The 20,383-nt window shown below is 35.7% G+C and overlaps 1 protein-coding gene across 2 annotated transcripts in view; it reads right to left on the bottom strand.

Moving 5' to 3' along the window:
- The window catches only part of Shrm (shroom), a 660,087-nt gene that overhangs the window by 14,486 nt on the left and 625,218 nt on the right, over positions 1-20,383 (bottom strand). For both annotated transcript variants that reach the window (XM_081727878.1, XM_081727879.1), the window contains 2 exons: positions 10,948-11,081; positions 2,996-3,766 (listed from right to left, as the gene is read on the bottom strand). In XM_081727878.1, coding sequence (XP_081584004.1) covers positions 2,996-3,766; positions 10,948-11,081 — 905 coding nt within the window. The remainder of the gene's footprint in view (positions 1-2,995; positions 3,767-10,947; positions 11,082-20,383) is intronic.

Raw genomic sequence — 20,383 nt, 5'->3', positions numbered from 1 at the left:
TCATCCTAAAATCTGTTATGACTGGAAGTGGTATTTTGTCCTGTCTGTTTGCGATAGAAAAAGGGACGACTTTTCACAAGAGCAAGGAGCCTCAATCAATGGCGTGCGCTGAATTTCATCTAGCAGCGTTCAAGCACAGAATTTTATATCATTCCTGAATTTGTACATATATAGTAAACGTTTATTTTTTCCATGCCGTTTTGCTTCAAAAATTATCCCTTCCCGCTCTTGTGTATGCTATTGGCCTTAACAAATCGTGCGGTATTTTTTATTATGAAGACTGCATACAAATATTTCTTATTTGCTTATTTCCACACACACACAATTCAAATCAATAATTTTAAGATATTCATCACTTAAGTCCCAGCTTTTTCAGAATATTGCAGAAATCGAATTACATATTTTCTTCCTTAATTTTCTGAAAGTGCAAAACATTATCTCATATTTTCTAGTTTGTCCAGTTCAACATCTAAGCCTACGACTTATTTTGTATATAACTAATGTGAAATCCCTGTCCATGATATTGCTTAGAGAATTTTGATATCATGAATGTAATGTTTAAAAGTTTGCCGTTATCTTTATAACAAAATACGATATACATTACATCCGGAATCCGAACGCCCTAGGTCTCGAGCAACTTGAAATTCAAAGAAAAAATTGAGCGAATTTTGTCCTAGAACTCGACCGCTGCTTTAGAATCCGAACGCCCAAGCCAATGGCATTTTTTTTTTTTTTCAAAATAACTAAAAACCAAGCGACAATTCGTTATCATGTCGTATTTCTAAATCTACAATGAACAACACAGGTCAAACTGAGACACAAGGCTTTTCACAAGCATTTGCACAAGACTTTTTTTTTTTTTTTTTTTAAAAAAAAAAAAGGTAGCAGTGTCAAGAATACACTACGTGAATGAGTGGTTAGAATATTAAAAGTACCTGAATGGTGAGCAACCGATCTGACATACTACTAAGGCGTAATTCATCCCTCTACCAACGATCTCGGTTCCTAACACTTGAGCATCCACATCTTGACCAAAATTGATGGTGATGCATCAAATTATTCGGGAGACTTTTTGTGTTCCAATGAATGGACACACGGACAGATAAGCTCAGTATATTAAGGTTTTTTGATTGGTAAACCAAACTCCTTACAGAAAGATTGTTCTCACTGAGAGCTCATTTCCTTTATTCAGCTAGTGCATGTGACAAAACAAATCGCTCAAGTAAAAGCCACGCGTAAACATTTTCATCATTACAAAGAAATAAGTTACATCTTACGAATATTTCTATTTTACTCTGTCAAATGTATAATGTGTAACGTAGCAAACAAAAGTACTTTGCAATAACGTACAAATCTGTTTTTATTTATCAATAACGAACGTAGATTGTTGGTCATATGAATACACGTTGGGAAACAAAAGTACTAACATGTACGTGATAAAATACATTTATGCAGATATTCAAAGAAAAGGCATACATGGATACACGGACATATAAGGCTGTGAACTATGGATATATTGAAGGAAATACAGGGGAAAATCTAAGTACAGTATGCAAGAGTCAAGGGCGTCAATCCTGGGGGGCCGCCTCCCAAAGCTCATGTAGGGCTATTGTATTTATGAATACAATATTTGGCATAATTTGAATGCAATTTGTCTTAAAATCCTTACATATATACCTTCTGCATCTGAATGGGTCCCCCCAAATTTACAGAGAAATCGGCGCCCTTGGCAAGAATACCGGTACATGTTTCATAATGTCAACTGTACTTAAGGTACAACAAGGACAAGAAATTTTAAAATGATTTTCTTTTGTTGAATGGAATCATGGCCTTAAATTCTTCAATGACATCTTCAAAACTTATTTCCACAGAAATCGACATTTCAACAGAGAACAACGTAAACCAATCACAGAAAAGAAAAGATATTCAAAACTAAATGAATTGTTGTAGGAAAAATGGACCGCTTGGATGCCCACCTGGTATAATTCCAAAATTGAAAATTTCCAGGAAAGAACTTTGAACTCTAGCATTTTCTGTAAATCGCATCAAGAAAACATTTTTTCATTATCAGCATTAGAAAATAACCTTCATAAATATGTTTTTTGTTTCCAAGCATAAAAGAAATATGGATTTTTCATGAGACATTGAACTTCAAAGTTCTCTCCTGAAAAGTTCCATTTTACGAGTTACATCATTTGGCATCCAATCTGTATAAAGGAAGATCGGATGTGACAGCAGCTGCACCTATTGTTTGGCGGCCTATACTGTCATCCAAATGCAACTATTCTATCAAAAGTGTGAATTCGCCGACGTTTTGTGTCTGTGTGTTTCTTTATTAGTAGCCAGCTCTCTTTTCTACACTTGAAACAGAAAAATGAGGAGACGGCAGATTTGATTATCCCATGGGCAAACAAAATGGAAATAAAAATGCAGCCCTGACTATATACCATCTGTTTAAAATCAAATGGCCGAGGATCCCATTTTAGGGAACCTATGGGGCAAACTGAGCGCTACAATGAATGAACCATCTGATGTTTCCAATCTTTCCTTTTATCTTCGGTCGCTCGTGATTTATAAGCACCGAACGTTTTATCTGAAACACATTCGGTTTATTTTCAGCACCTCACCTTGATTCAGAGCGGATACAAAATAATCTATCAGTATTTTGCCTTTTAAGTAAGAAGTGAAAATGTAATTGAAATAGCCTCACTCATAGTTTTGCCACGCTTTTTCATTGGATTTACTTATTTATTTCGTCCAGCAATGTTCTTCTTCACCTCCCAAAAAATAGGCCTGTTTCTTCTGGATATTTCTGAGACGATAAAATTACCTTTAATTGTTGGTAACATGTGTGTAATAATGATGGACATAGTTCTCATTAGCATTTCTTAAAATTTTTAAAGCTCACACACTCACACTATGAGCGCGGCTACTATAAATAATGTAAGACTATAAATAAATAATTTACAGCTAAATATAGAAAATATTACTTTACCTAGCAACCCTTGCAGCTTATCCGAGGGAGGCAACCGACTTGCTAAGTCTCTGGACAACTGATCACATTCTATTTCTTCCTGTAACTTCTGCCTAACAAATGGATTACTATTATTATTATCGTTACTATTGTTATCGGCCTTTTCATTGTTATCGCTTCCCTCGGAAAGTCCGTCCTTGGAGTTCTTAGATTCTGATACAGAGTCTTCCTTTGGCACATCACTGGCATTTTCACTTGACACTTCTTCCGTTGAGGAGGATGAGGAAGAGAACACTAAAGAATCCTCCTCCATGGGGTCCTTCTCCGTTTGTGAGGCCGCATCACTGGTCGCATTGACTTTCAGAATTACTTCGGATCGCTGAAGAACTGGGGAAGAACAGGTAACTAACACATGAGACTTTTCAACGGCTACCACGGATTTGTCTGTAGTCCTATTATTGTCTCCGCATTCAACTATATTACTGTTACTATTTTTACATTTTTGGTCACTTTCGGGCGAAGAAGGAACATGATTATTGTTAGCGCTATTGCAGTTATTAATCACAAATACACTGGGTGGATGATTTTCAGGGTCATTCTTCAGTTTCTGTTCCGGCTCCTGCTGACTAGCTGCCTGGATTTGGATGCTTTCCGTTATTCGCTCCCCGGATGATATGGAAGAAGTCTCTTCAATGTCCGTATTTCCATTTGTAGACTTCTCGGAACTTGGAGTTGTCGGTGGCGATGGTCCAGCTACGTTCACGGGAAGAGAATTCGGGAGTTGATCCCATTCTGAAAAGAGAAAGAGAAAGGAAGATTAGTTAAGATGATACAACATATTGTTATATTAAGGTAAATACACACTCAGTACCTGCAATGCAATTAACTAGCATTTTATATACGAGATTTATACAGTTCCTATGAGTTTAGTAATGAACGCACGCGCCTGTAAATGCTGAAGGGTTAAAAACAGTGCTTTTCAAACTTTTTTCAAGTGTTCTTAGAACGGTCTATGATAAAACTCAAATTTATATAAACCAAACCAAACCACTTGGTGTACAGCTCTTTGTGGGTCTCAGCCGCCCCAACGCCATCTGTTAGCGGCCTGCCGAACTACGTCCAGCCTAGCGACTGACAACACGTAGTCAGCCAAGGCGGCCCAGCACACTGCGCCTGCCTGTTCCTGCTTTGTGTGACGTCACTCGCTACGACGAAGGCCTTCTGTTATTTCGAAGGTCATGAGTCAGCGCGCTGCATGTCCTACCGTTTCTAGCGGGTGTACAGTATTAAATCTCTAGACCTAGTGGCAGTCAAATCTTTTATTCACGTGATTCCCCAGTTTGCCTCACGACGCTGTGTGGACGCCGACAATTAGAACGCACCGGCCGGAAATCGAACCCGGGACTACGTAGACGTGATTCCAACGCTCTAGCCCCTAGATTTCGAACAGTGTTATTTTCTCTCCTACTATTCTTATCAATTCCTGGTGAGTTTTCACCACATACACATTCCGAAGGTATTTTGTACAGTTTTTATCATCATTGAAGTGCAGAAGGACAAAGTAGTAGAGCATAACCTTTGACAACAAATGAACTTTCCCAGCGTCTATTACTGGAAAAGAGGAAATAAGATTACAAGTGTAACCCTTTGCATGTTTCTCAACCTGTGGTACGCGTACCACTGGTGATACGCGAGTCGCTGTTGGTGGTACGTACGACTTATGGCGGCAATGCTTTGGTGGTACGCCAGTGTAAAAGGTTGAGAACCTCTGCTTTAAATGACACTGACAGCCCAAGATAACACCAAATATACCTAGGTACACACGCGGAAGATTAAAATGATCTGTTTTGAGTGTATACCGTATATATATAAAAAAGATAAACCTATAAACATACCTCACATTCTGGGTAGGGCTGTGCAATATTTCGATATATCGATATTTAAGTACTTTCAATATTTTGATATCAATAATTTCACATTTTCCGATTTTTGACAATTTGTAATATTGATGGGCACTTTAAAAATACCTTACTTTTTTGTTTGGAATTTGATTGATTCTTCTGTAATTCCTTACAGTTTTTTTTTTCGCATCAAGTTAAGGATATTATCAATAAATCAATATATTTATCTGTATTTCTTTGGTGTTTTATTTGTTTCCCCCTTCCTACCTTCAATTCTCTGTTGCTTGTTTTCTTTCTAAATTCGCTTATCGAAATTTTTCTTACACTGAAATTTCCTACACTCTACATCAGATTTTCTAAATTTATTTCGTACTATGACCCTCTTTTATTACATTCTCTTGCAGTGACCCCTATAAGTAATTTCTGTTTATAGCAAGTTTATTATTATTATTGCTACGAAACGTTATAGTCATATTTTTTTTTAATTGAACATGCCGTTTTTCAAGTTTAATTTCCCTTTTATTCGAGTTGTTTCTAAAACGATTCTCTGTTCAAAATTTGGTTTATTGTTCTTTGCTGTATTTACAATAAGCACGGAAATAAAAGCGTGTCTATCTAATAAGAAATTCAAAACAATCTTTAAAAATATATTTAAAATTTTTCTCTTCCCTTCGTAAACCCCCTAGGGGTCCCGAGTAATACTACAAGAGATAATGTTAAAAACATAGGGGTTAAAATTAGATGCATAAGAGATAATAGGCTAGAAAAGGAGAGAATGCTACAAACAAAAGGTAATGGTAGATACATAAGACAATGTTCGAAACATACGGGATAACACTAGAGGCATACGAGATAATGCTGGAAGCATAGGAGATAATGCTGGAAACATTGCAGATAATTATGTCTGATGTTTTTCCAACATTATCTCCTATGCTTCTAGTATTATAATACTAGAAGCATAGGAGATAATGTTGGAAACATCGGACATAATACTAGAAGCATAGGAGATAATGCTAAAAACATCGGAGACAATACTAGAAGCATAGGAGATAATGCGGGAAACATAGGAGATAATTCCAGATGCATAGGAGATAATGCTGGAAACAGGAGATAATACTAGAAGCATAGGAGATAATGCTAGAGCCCCCGGTTTAGAAAAGAGAGTTGTAGATTTTGTATATTTTCTCAAATACTATTACTCTTAAACGTGCCGCCGTTCCACAATCATCAATATTCTCTTCAAAAATATAGAACAATTTAAGATTTCCAGAGCAAATAAGATTCTTTCTTTCAGTCTATAGCCCCAAAACCGGTCGACTGTCAGTAGTCCCTACACTAGCGCCATCTGTCACAAATCTATGAAAGGCATGTAGACTTCGTCCATCTCTCATCAAATAGTCGTTGCGTATATGTTTAACACATGTGTTAAAGAGCAGTCTTAACATTTACTTGACTTTTAAGAAATGAAAAACAGTGGTTGCCAACCTTTTGTGACTGACGACACACTTGTTTGATATTTTTATTATAAATAATAATATCTATTATAATAGTGAAACCAATTAGTTTTTATAATGACTCTATATAGCACTGAGCATTATTGCTATCGCTGGAGGTGCTGACTGGTACAGTACAGTCTACCTCGATTTTAACTAATTATTATTAAATTCTTCATGATCTTTAAATTCTAAAATTTCACGATACATCTTAGGGGGTTGTGTGACACACCACGTGTCGCGACATATTGGTAGGGAATCACTGAATTACACTGGAAATAGAGTAAAAGGTGCAAAATTGCTGCAAAAAATGTGAAGGCTTAACTCAAAGTAATAATATACCAGCCCGAGTAAACGAGATCCATAAAACGTTACAAATAAATAAATAAAATAAAATAGCATGTTCTGATGTTGGGTCGTCTCTTGGAGAAACTCAGAACACTTCACGTCTTCATTGTTAGCACTATTTTGTTCATTCAACTTCTCATACCAAACACTTTTGATCTAATATAAAAAGCTATGTATTATAAAGCTGTTGCGTGAAGAAATTAAAACCAACCAACCTGGCTCTAAAGCTGTGTTGTCTGTTCCCGAAACATCACTACATCTTTCTAATCTATAGTACGTAGTATCTTGTTCATTCTGGAATTTTTTCCATAAATCACTAAATCCGAAACAGCAACACGACATAGCAGAAAAAAATCTTGTCAATCAAAATCAGTGTTTTTCCATTTTCCGTTATCTTATCTTGACACTCTTATGATCTTGTGAGCAGAATGCCACAACGCTGTCCATCACACTCGACTGAATACTGTAGTGTATGGACTTGTGCCTTCAGCTTGTCAATACCTTATCAAGAAACTTCACTTTTTTCATTTCCCTTCCTTATTATTAAACTTATCGTGATCTCACCAATAAGGACTTTAGCAACACGTGACAAATGTGGAGCAAAGTGTTTTTTATTTGTGTCTAAGTAGAGGTGGAAGTTAGAACAAAATGACATCTTCAGTTTCCAGAAGGTTTTGAGTAACAAGTTAAATCAGACAGATGATAACACGCAAGAGATGGATTTAAAAAAAAAAAATAAATAACTACAAATATAGAGGATAATACTATCATAGAAATACGGGAGATAGTACGCTAGAAACCTAAGAGATAATAGGTCTAATAGAAGAATAAGAGATAATGCTAGAAACGTAGGACTAGAAGTATAGGATGTAATACTAGAAACAAAAGGTAATGGCGGATATATCAGGATTCCTACTCATCTGGAGAAATCCATTTCCCTGACCTTTGGCAGGAAATTCCCTGACTTTCATGACAAGTGTCGGATGACGTTGACATATAAATAAGGAATAAATAACGGCGAATATTTATATATGAGAACAATTATTCTATAGAGATAAAAAGTAATCAATCGTTCATATGTACACTCATGTCCAAAATGATTGTCGCATTACTGTCTATAACTGTCTTCTTGTGAGAATATAATTTGATAATGATTTTGCAGGGTACTTAAATACTGATACTATGTGTATAATCGGGAAATGTATATTTGTGGTAAATTTCATAGGAAAAGAATTATAAATACGAAAATTAGAATGAGTAAAACAAAATGTTGCTAAATGGACAAGAAAGTTTTATTTTCGTTTTATTTTTCTTATTTACTGTTCTTTTGACACGAAATTTACCACATACATGTCTTTGCTGATTATATACATACTGTACTAACATTATAAGAAATACGGGGCGAATTCGTTATCAAATTATATTCCTACAACAACATATTTATAGACATGCGACAATAATTTTGAACATAGAGTGTACATTCCACTTACTTTACCAAATAGGTATTATAATGGTTGGCTAAGCTGAAATTGGTATAAAATAAATGTTAGAAAAAAAAATTATAAAATTTCCCTGACTTTCCCTGATTTTCAGTCTTTTTTCCTGAGCTTCCCTGACTTGCATCATTTTCCCTGAGTTTGCTTGATTTCTCTGACCAGTAGGAACCCTGTATATAAGATACAACGCTCGAAACATACAAGATAATGTTCGAAACAGGATAATAGTAGAGGCATACGACGCAATATTAGAAGCATAAGAGATAATGCTACAAACACAAGGACATTACTAGAAGCATGGGATTATTAATACCAGAAACATACAAAACGGTACACTAGAAACGGAAGATAATGAAAGAAACTTAAAAGGTAACAGCAGAGATAATGCTAGAAAAACAAAGATGCTAGCATCTGCTCATGTTATTCCCTAAGATCAGAATAGTTCCGACATTTAAGTACGAACTTACATCCAGCGATATTTATAATGCACATCAGAATGAAAATTCTGGTAATGAGAGCATCCAACATACAGCTGTCATTGAGTCGTCTACAAAAAGATTTAACAAAACACTGTTTGCGCTCAGTGACGTCTTTCATATTCCAAACGACAAGTTCTACATGTTCAGTAGATTAAACTGACGATCTCTCATAAGGAAAACATGTAGCTTTTCCTTTTCTGTGATTTCCACGCGTTTATACTTTAATGAACCTTGTAGTTATCTTTCAGTGCAGTGTATTGACTCTCAGAGCAAACAAGTAAAAAAGAAAAAGTATAGGATTTAATGAGAAGACACACAGCAAAAAAGAGAGTTGTGTTTGTTACAATTACACTAGTAGTCTCACACATACTCCCTGTGTATGTCGATGTTTCGTCGTTCCCAGGTCATACACTAAGCTTGTCAGGTCAGACCAGGTAAGGTCTGACAACATCGGTCTTCGGTCACGGGTCACAAATTTCGTGACACATTTGATCACTGCTGTATGTTTTAGCGATAGATGCTTCTGACCTTATCCTTATTTCACTGTTGCTGTTGTCCTTACTTTAAATATCTGAATATTTACAATACTATTATTACTATTATTATTATTATTATTATTATTATTATTATTATTATTAATAATAATAATAATAATAATAATAATAATAATAATAATAATGCCATGTACATCAAAATTAATTTTGCTTACACAGTTTTGAAGTTAGTTACAGAACGAACAGAATGGCACGAACACTAAGCCACGCAATATTGCTAACACTTTCGCCTGATTCACAATTACAAATAACTACTGTAAAATTAGGATAAGCATTAATCTATATATATAAAAGAGAACGTACAAATCCTTTGTTAGCTCATCACGCTAATACGGCTGAACCAATTTCTTTCATTTTTGGGGGGTTATTAAGATTTGGACCCTAGATGGTTTTTATCATATCACTTTAATTTTCAATTACCAGTGTCTTGAGATAATTGACCATTCAAGTGTCCATAACGTACAAATCCTTTGTTAGCTCATCATAGCTAAATCTAACCGTATTTATATGCAACCCACATGACCGTGTCACTCGGCGGGTTAACATAAATGACAGGCGATATAATGTTAACATTTACTCCAATCTTCTATGGTTTTTATCATATCACTTGAAAGCGAAAAAGTAAAAATTATCTAAGTAACAAAGTTTATTGCGTTCCGGGGTGACCCCAGCGAAGCGGGGTGAACGCTGCTAGTCATATATATATCGATAAACATCTTATATACACTAGAATAGTGGGGTAAATGTCCTGAACATATTACGTTTATAAACTGTGTTGACAGCTGGTGACCGCACTTAAATCCAAAAACTACAAGGTTTTCGTGACCAAACTCTGAGACTTTCTTCCATTGTTTTTGATATCAACTGTTTCTTCAGAGCTGATAGAATACCAAAGAAGTGGAAGAGATGCTTAGAGAAGATTTCTCTTTTTCTCTTCACTTGTGTGAGTTTACATTATTGCAAGTTATGTGTTTATTTATCCCACCAATCAGAGGGTATTGTTATACTTTCAGACGCACACGCTGATTTCACTTGACGTGAGCTGCAAGCGTCTTCTCTCATAAGCAAGGTCAACAACGTCTACGGACAACACAATGCAATGTATGTTTGGTCTGGGGAATGTCAGATCCCGTAATTTAAACGTCAATGAACATGACAATTACCTGTTGTGCAGCCAATGCCAAAATTTCCACTGTTCCCCTGAAGATGATTTATGTACACTACCCCTTGCCTAAGGATCTTCGCCAATACCACCCCATTCCTACCGAATTTTATTAACTTACAAAGATGGCGATAATCTCATTTGCTAAATGCATCAAAAACTTTGTACTTCGCCAATATCACCCATTTTTATTGAAAAATGAAAATGAAATCTTTGAGTTTTACGTCCCACGATTATGCCGTCTAGGCTAAAGGAGACGGTGATTATGAGAAATGAATGAAATGGTGGAATGAAGAAAGTGGGAGGAAACGGGAGAACCACGAGAAAACCCACGAGCACGGTGTTTGTCCACCACAAAGTTCACAAGGCGCGAGCTGGGATGGAACCAGGGACTCCAAGCACCGGAGGTGACCATTTTTATTGAGTAACTTACAAAGATGGTGATAATCTCATTTGCTAAATGCATCAAAAACATCGTGCTACGTTCAAGAACCCTTTAATAATATATGCGTATATTTGATAAAGAATCTGTTATCTTACCTGAGAGATGACTTGCCGCGCTGTCGATCACTTGATCAGTGGGAGAAATAGTACGCTTGTAGCTACCTTCGAAGTTTGGCAGTCCTCGGTCTCTCTCACGACGATACGCCAAATAGGAAGCTTTGGACTGAGTCCTGCAATGAACAAAAAGATACCACATATATTAATATACATGTTAGTAATATTAGCTTTTTTCTTACACATATAATGATACAATATATGAAAGATTGTCTTTTGACATCTCGATACCGATACTTGCATTGTACCGATACTTGCTATTAACAGGTATTTCATAACAGAACTGAAATAAGCCATATTTTTGTATTTATTACCGCAAGAAAGAATTCCATAAATCATTATAAAGCGAAACTATCATATAATAATATACCTTTCATGATAGCCTATGGGCAACCAAGAATTTAGCATATGCCACCGTCGTGGATAATTTTGAGTCAAAGCATAGATCTACGAACCCATCAAGTAGTTACATCAATTCTTTCCAGATGGCAGTTAAAACCAGTAGACACTGATAGCAACCCTATCTATTAGCATGCAAGGTTTGTATATAGGACATGTTTTCAAACAACTCATAAAAACTTTATATCGTGAACATTTTACCGAGGGCACAAATAGTATAATTTTTTAAAGTACTTCTCACAGCTCTAAATTGCTGCCCGCACGTAGAATTATTGCAAATAGAGAGAGGAATAACATATCCTACGTATAGGCAAAAATAGGTAACTCCTAAAACGAACTGAAACCTGTAGTTAGAAGTACCTCGGCAAACAGAGTCAAATAAATACAAATATGAAATCAATAGTGTAATGAAGAAAACGGAAGGTAATGGGAAAATCCTGAGAAAATCCATGCGGGAGAGGCTTGTCCATTTCAAACTCACTTGCACTGAGATAGATGGAACCATAAAGCCCTCGCTCACACTAGAAGTGCACGCCCAAGCACTCAGCCATCGCGGTCCTCTCTTTAACCCAAGAAACATTTAAGAAATTCGATTTTCAGAGTGTGTTTTATTCTTAAAAACAAAAGGGGTATCTTTCTTTTTGCTAGAATATTATTAACTTCCTTTTCCACATTTCGTTGAAAATAAGGAGAAAAGGGCCATTTGTATGTTTGCAAACATAATTACGATTTTTTTTAAAAGCAAAGTTTAGTTTTCTTTTACATTTGTTTTCTTAAAATACTGAAAACCTGCTCATAAATACTATACTTGTGTATCCGGTGGACCACAAAGGTGTGAATGAATGCTTTTTTTATTATTATTATTTATTTATTTAATTGCACATTCTGAAAGAAGAAAAAAAAGAGAGAATCTTTACGTAACACCATGTAGATTGGCGAATCATTGGATGAAAAGATCCATTATATATCAATCAAAAATTTTCTTGTAAGTCTTAGCCTATAACTGGAGAACTACATATAACTACATATAGTGTAGCCAAACCCAAACTATCAGTTAACTCAATATGATGTGCTTATTCCGTAGAAAATACGAAAACTCTATCTAGGGGCCGTTCAAAAATTTTGCGGCCCCTGATCCATAAACTAATCATTGGCCAAGATCACAATCTTTCGATGATTTTTTTTTTAATCATTCCTAAAATTCCTGGCCAAGATGGCAATATTTTGATTTTTTTTTTTTTTTTATCTCCGTAAAATTCTTGTTTTACATACAAAATGTTGAATCCTAAATTGAATGATCTAGATTTACGGATACTCGAAGTAATTGTGGTTCTCCTCGTATACAACGATTTCTATTAAGTTATGAACATCCTGTATTTCTCATTAATATATATATATAAAAGAAGAAACAGTATTTACAACAGTATTATATCACATCATTTGTTATTTATTTATTTTGTTGTTTTTAATAATCTTACGACATGTCATGTTGCCTTTTAAAACGAATAAAAAGCATTCAGTAAATGGGACAAGGTAGTGATATAAGCGTAAAAAAACATGTTAAGCCATACTTTATAAAACCTGACAGGAGGTATGTCGTCTTATGGTCAAACATTACACTCCCGCAACCTCTTGGAAAACACGACCTACAGAGTAACATTCCTGATCACTTCATAACAAATGCAATTACAATTAAAATTCCTCGGACCGCGCATCATGGACACACTTAAGAAGTTATCCCCCGGTGCCCCGCCCCCATTCTACAAGTAGGAAGAGACTGATAAACATTCAGAAAAAAAAGAGCCCTACTGACTGAAGGGAAAGAAACCGAAAACCCGGAGATGGCCGAATGGAACGTGAATGAAGTTGATCTATCTGGCAGAGCACCAGCGTCACCGACCTTATTGGTCTCAAGCCAAGACACGCCCGCTTCGCACTGCCTTTCCATTTTTATTCTTTTATTTTACTTTTACAGACTTGAAAAAACTCATATAACGTGGAATTAACAACAGCCTATTATCAACACAGAACAACCAGCTCGCATACATGAAAAACATCAAGAGGGAGGCGAAAAAAAAAAGCCGACAGATATTTGACGCGAGTTTATATCCGTAACTACAAGTTTTTATGATACAATCAAACTCAATTTAGACGGATGCTCGCTTTACATGCATAACAAGACTGTTCTTCTTCCTCCCCCCATCTAATTTCAGGTAATAAAAATACCAAATACCACGCCATTTTGGAAATGGATTTATTTTTCATACAAACAAGAAAAATAATCTTTGGAAGCTATTTTCAGATCAATTATTACGAGTATTAGAAAATTATTTTTTAAAACATCGGGATGATTTGGAAAATCGAAAACTGATATCGACAAAACATCGAAATTTGATCGATATATCAGAAAATATCGATTGATCGACTTATCGTGCAGCCCTTTTCAAAGTACTCTTTGATCGTGTAATTTCAATATATGCGTATCCACTTCACTTTATTTAAAGCAACGCGTTGATGACATAGTTAAACAGAATTAAAAGGTCTTAGGTACCGGTACATACAGTATATCATTTCTGTCTCACCACCAGTGTTTAGACGATACCTTTAATTAATATATACTTTTACTGACTTCAAAAGAGTTCGAACTCCCATTGTTAACAGCCAGCAATTAAATTGAAAAAAACAAGTTCCAATTTTTAAAACATGATACTTTTCTATCTTCTATATAAAAATGAGAGTGACTATATTTGTGACTTAATACAGTAGCTCCTGAACCATCCGACCAATATCGATTACATTTTCAATATAAATGAGGTTCGGGCCTGGGATGGTTCTTATCATTTCACTTTGACAGTGCAACTTAGGGAAAGAGGAGGAAATATATAAAAATGATAAAAAATGACCGATATTAGTGTCGAACCCATAGTTTTTGGGATCGCTGAGATATCCAGTGACACTTCAGATGCCGTTTAAATCCAAATTCAGCTCCATACCTTGGAGGAGAGGAGGGGTATATACAGGGTGCTTCAAAACAACACCAACAACACCAGGTGTTTGGGAGGTGATTCCTGACACCAAGATAAAACGAAAAGTATAGACCAACCTGCGTGCACAATTCCTTCACTTTGGAGTTATAGGCTGCTGAAAACATGAAAAACTGAAGTTAAAAGGCCCATAGCTTCAAAACTACGGGGGCCTACCACAGTCGGGTCAAGACTTCACTTGGGAATTAACATGTGCGCTATCTAAAAATACATGTTTCAGAATCCTTAGGTGCTCACGCAACAATTTTTATAGAGGCAATTTGGGTATGAGCATATGATCTGAAGCACTCACCAATTATATCTATAAAAGTTGTTGCGGAAGTATCGCAGGATTCTGGAACACATATATTTGGACAGGGCACATACTAGTTCCTAAATGAAGTCTTGACCCTACGGTCGGTCCCATAGTATTGAAGCTATGGACCTTTAAAGTTCGTTTTTTTATGTTTTCGCAGCCTATAACTCTGAAAGAAAGCATTTGTGCACCCCAGTTGGTCAATACTTTCGTCTTATCTTGGTGTCAGGAATCGCCTCCCAAACCTTGTCGGTCCCGTTTGGAAATACCCTGTATATATGATCGAAAATGACTGGTATCAGAGAACGCTTCAGCAATAGTAAAAACGGACTGCCTAACGGAACATATTACTGTTTTTTCTTATTTACAGCCAGCGAAACGGATAATTGACGCTAGTTGTTGATATATTAAAAGACAACATACTTACACTAACAATAAATAAATAAACAGTATATACTAGAGCGTTTTCACACTATGTGATCTTGTGACCAATATCGCCTACTGACCATAAGATGTTAACGTTTCCAGTCACCAGCTACTAGAAACCCACCGAATTTAATGGGAAAACTACCAAAGTGCTAACGCTGCAGTGTATTTTGTTACACCTACCAGCAGAGGTAAACATCTACCCCCTTAAGCCATTGTTGGTTGACTAAAGTTTTAGCTTCCCTACTTAGCATTGAGACTATTTATGTGAAAACCTATGTACATTTTATGGTGGAATCTGAGTCAGTAACGCGTTCAATGTCCTTCTTAAAGTTGCTCACAAGACGATACAGCACTTTCCCACCTTTCTGAGGTGAGACAGTACTAGGATTAGAAATTAGATTTCTAGGCTTTCGGCAGCTATGGCCATGTTAGCCCGTGAGGTATAAGACAGTACCAAACCTCGTCTCGTGAGCAATACTATTGTGCTGCCAAAATGTCGAGCCGTGGCAAAAATGCGAACTAAAGCTCACACCCTCACACACCCACGCGTTGAGCCAATAAGGGTTCAGCTGTTGCTAAGCGAGAGAAAGCGAGTGGAATTCCTTCAGCCGATAGCAGCGCTTGCAACGGAAGACTAGGGATCAAGTCAATGTGGCATTAGTATAGCTCCTCCACTGGGAACGGAACCCGGGCCGGAACTATGTGCACCAAAGGCGGGCGCTGACCACCGGAGACGCTTTCTATAGGTTACTGTATAACAAATCTGAAATAAAATTAAATGTTCGAGTGTAATTTTAAATACACAAAATAACTTCTTTACAATAAAGAAAAGAGTGGATCTATCAATATTTGTTCGGGAGCTCTTGATAAAATAAGAAGTACAGAGGAAATATGCAATTTTACATGCGACTGTACAATCTCTCTAAGTTAAATTTTTACCTTATAACTTGAATGTAATGCTTTCCCCACTTATTAACATTTCGTGTTTCAATACTTCCGCAAATTTCAATACTCATGTATGTCAATTTCCTTGTCAGTAAATTGTAAATTCCATATCCGCTGTAAAAATAACCAACCACAAATTAAAAAAAAAAAATAACTTAGAAAATCCTATTAAATATCCATTAACGCATTTCTGAACGTCCACATGGGCTGATAGAAATGCATAGCTTGTCCTGTCACAGCAACCTAGTATCACGGCAAGTTGCGTCACGAACACTTCTTTTTCCTAAAGTGCATATAATTATATATCCGGAGAAATCACATCACAATACCGACAAAAAGATGCAGACGGAAAGAACTAAACATGTTTTTGATCATTTGGAAAGTTGATCTTTTGGAGCCAGTGACACGAATGATAATTTCACAGGGATTAAAATTAAATATATTGCTGAAAGAACGCTGCAATTAGAAGGCCCTCGGGTTGTCTTTTACTTGTATCATTAGATCGACAAATGACTGAAAGAGAGAAAGAATTGAAGAGGCTATCGCTTCTATATGGACGCAGAATGTAGAGCAAGTCAGAAAGAAAGACACAAAAATGAAAAAAAAAAAAAAAGACTTCCGTTTTAAGCTCTTTCTTATCTCTCACAGGGTAGATCATCAGGAAGTGAGATGCAACATAGTGGCATTATTAGAGCAGCTGCTTTTCCATATAGTATTTGAAAGCAATGAGGGCAGGCAATATGCTTATCTGTCAGGGCCTCTGGTTAATAGTAATGGTTAATATGCTAATAAGCAGTTCCTTAAAAAAAAAAAAAAAAAAATCAAGAGGCGCAGATTTCTTTTCAAGGCAGAAATATTGTCACGGAACAGGCGCGCGTCCAGAATTTTTTGTTGGGGGGGGGGGAATATTACAAGCCACTACGTCTAGGCCTATGTAGTATTTAATGGGTATTATTCTGGACTCGATAAGTAATTGTAAAACACTTCTATCTATATTTTCAGGGGGTAAATGATAGAACTAGATTGTTTTTTATAAGAGAAAGAGTACAGATGAAGTGTAAGATCAAATTTACATGCTACATGAATCATTTCCATATTAAACAAGTTGGGTCATATACGGAGATCTCGACACTTTTAAGGTCTGGCAAAGCTAGTAACCATACACGCACGCGAGAAGAAACATTCAGTATGCGGAATGTTAATGTTGGTTATCAGTGACAAGTTGCATATCCAGAGAAGTTAATTTTGCCTGTTGCAAAGAAAGCAGAAGCATCTAAAACAGGTACAGAAGGCTTCATTTAAGAAAAAAAAAAAAAAATATTCATGTTATAAGTTTCAGTAAGTCAAAAATAAGGTATAGCGGTAATATATGATGATGAACGGAGGCAAAGGATTGGTATGATAGGGTATATCCTCTGTATCCTGACACACATTGCTTGTTACAGTGACAATTCGTGCCAGCTTTTGTTGATCAATACATTTACGGGATAAATCGACAGTGATTGTAGGGAGATTTCGACATGTAGTTCCTTTTTTTTTTTTTTTAATAAGGAAAGTCATGAGACAAAAGGACTGCCGTCTGGCTCATCTTAGTGTATATATATATATATCATAGGTTTAGGTTACATACCAAACTCTTTCTCAGCTTCTGTGTCATTTAGTCCGTCATAAGCCTAATGGTAAAAAAGTACCTTTGGTTTTAGATTAGCACAATACATGTGTCAAAGATCCTGATATATTAGAGAAACCGTCTAATGCTCCCACTACACAATACTCAAAATTGTCAATCCATAATGTATCTTTCTTCTGCAGTTTGAAAAACAATTCCAACTTATCTTACGGCAACTTTGTTCGTAGGAACCCTGGCAAAATGTGAAAGAAGACTATGAGAAAGTCAGTTTCAGTTGGAAGAAATCAGCCTCTGTTCAATTCTTCGCATAATGATTCCGAAAATGATTGTGTTAAATTGTGAATTTCGATTATTGATTATTATGCGTAGTGAAATATTGAAAACAATATGTTGCAAAACAAGTTGAAAACAAAGTTTGTTGTTAACGAGCCTATATTGTTAATATAAATGAGCTAATATAAAAGTGTGCTTTCTACACATTTTATAAAAAATAAAAAATCCGCTTGACTATTCACAGCATCTGACATAGATGTTACGAAACAATACGGTGATTTAAAGAAATAATAAAACGCTGGGCGACCTAAATACCAGTAAAATATACGATCCAAGTAAATTCGTCTCAACGAACATACTACTAAACTATGTTGAGCAAATTTAATGTTTAAGATGGATTTCTTACTTCCATTTCTTTCTTTCTTGAAGGGCGTGCGAGGGATTATGATTATACGTGAATTAATTTCACGTCTTGGCCTGGGTCTTCTCACAACAATATGTCTGATTTTACGTAGATTACATAACGGAAACGCAACGAAAATTAGAAGCATCAATGATTAATGGACAGATCAAAACCGGATCACGATTTCAGCGTAATATTAATCCCGGTCAGAGGTTATGAGAAATGAATATTAAACAAAACTTTTTTTTTTTTTTTTTTTTCAAATTACTTGGCTTTGGGTACAGCAAGCGTTATGTTCTCAATATTAGATGTTGATTACGTTCAAGCTGTTACTATAGTTTTCTTTTCGGGGCTCTCTCGTGGTTATTTTAACTTAAGGGAGACCCAGTTTCAGTTCCTAGTAGAAATAACACATATACAGAAGTACTTCGGATATCACTATGTTCCTTGACGTTCAACGTCCTTTTTCAGCACTAGGACTGTATGAAATATGACCCTAGACTAGATTTTAAGGTGGAATCCGAAATGCTGCAATATGTTCAAATTTTAATACTCTCTCACCGGGAGTCAAACTCAGGGCCATGTGTACCAATCACGGTAATCACTCATCTAATTCATTTTTTTTAAGTGAAAAACTATCTACGTCCGATATCATTTGCTCCACACACAACGTCCAACTTGTGCAGTAAAAATAGAACATCTCTCTCTCTCTCTCTCATATTATATTATATTATATATATATATATATATATATATATATATATATATATATATATATATATATATATATGTACCTACGTAATCAATTTAAACCGATGTGCTAGAATTACATGACAATTTTAATGTTGTCCAGTATTCTACGCAACATTAAAGTCTCACGAAAACTCTCACGAAAGAGCTCCAAAATGTTATCGTATTCTCTATCTCGGTTCCGTTTATGGTAAAATCTGGAGTGAAAATAGTCAAATAATGCTTCATATAATGTTTAAGGGATCAACATAAATATTAGAAAGATGAAAGCGATTGGAACGAAGGGGTCGGTGTCAAATATTAGAAGTACGAGGGAAGAAAATAGACCAGGTGACTAGTTTTCTATACCTGGTAGTATTATTAGTGATGATATGAAATGTGAACGTGAAATAAAAACAAGGATAGGAATGGCAAGAGAAGCCTTTAGGAGGAAGAAAATACTATTTTGTAAGACCTTGAATAGAATTGAGGAAAAGACTCCGTGTGAAGTATTGTACTGTATGGGGCAGAAACACAGATATTACGCAAAAGTGATGAAAAAAAAATACTGTTTTCGAAATGTGGGTGTGGACAAGAACGGAAAGAATTAGCTGGGTCGAGTGGATAACGAATGAGAAAGTGCTAGAAATGGTGAGGGAGAAAAGAACAATTTTAGATATTATTAAGAGGAAAATAAACTGGTTGGTACATTGGGTAACAAGAAACTGTACCATGAGACGTGCTAGAGGGTATGGTGGAGAAGGAGACCACAGTTAATGGGCGGTATCAAAACTAAGAAATCGTATGTGAGGATGAAGACCTCAGCAGAAGACCGTGGAGCACGGAAGCTTCTCGGTTGATGCAAGTGACCTGGCAGTAATGGCAGAATAGCTATGATGATTTATTTATTTATCGTTACCTATTACAGAGCTATTGCTCACTTTACAATAGGTATTACAGGTACTTTCCTTATAAAATTACACAGTAAAACTAATAAAGACAGATATTACAAAACGAAAAGAATAAACAAAATGAACAGAAAAGTAACAAACGTATACAGAATAATGAAAGAAAATAGTACATACATTCAATACATTACATAGTAAAAGAGTAAATACATTGTTTTGTTATAAATGTGTAATAAATGATTACATGAACAAAGTGCAAACCGTAGATATTCCTATATATAATTTCATATGTATTTGATATTTGTTTTGTAGTTTCTAAATATACATGGTCCAAATCGCATTGCAAATCAGTAGGTCCTCATT

The sequence above is a fragment of the Thermobia domestica genome, chromosome 10, assembly GCF_964235325.1.
Source record: "Thermobia domestica chromosome 10, izTheDome1.hap1.1, whole genome shotgun sequence".
NCBI classification, from domain to species: domain Eukaryota; kingdom Metazoa; phylum Arthropoda; class Insecta; order Zygentoma; family Lepismatidae; genus Thermobia; species Thermobia domestica.
Note: the sequence above shows the minus strand (reverse complement) of the source record. Positions and strands in the feature narration are given on the sequence as shown.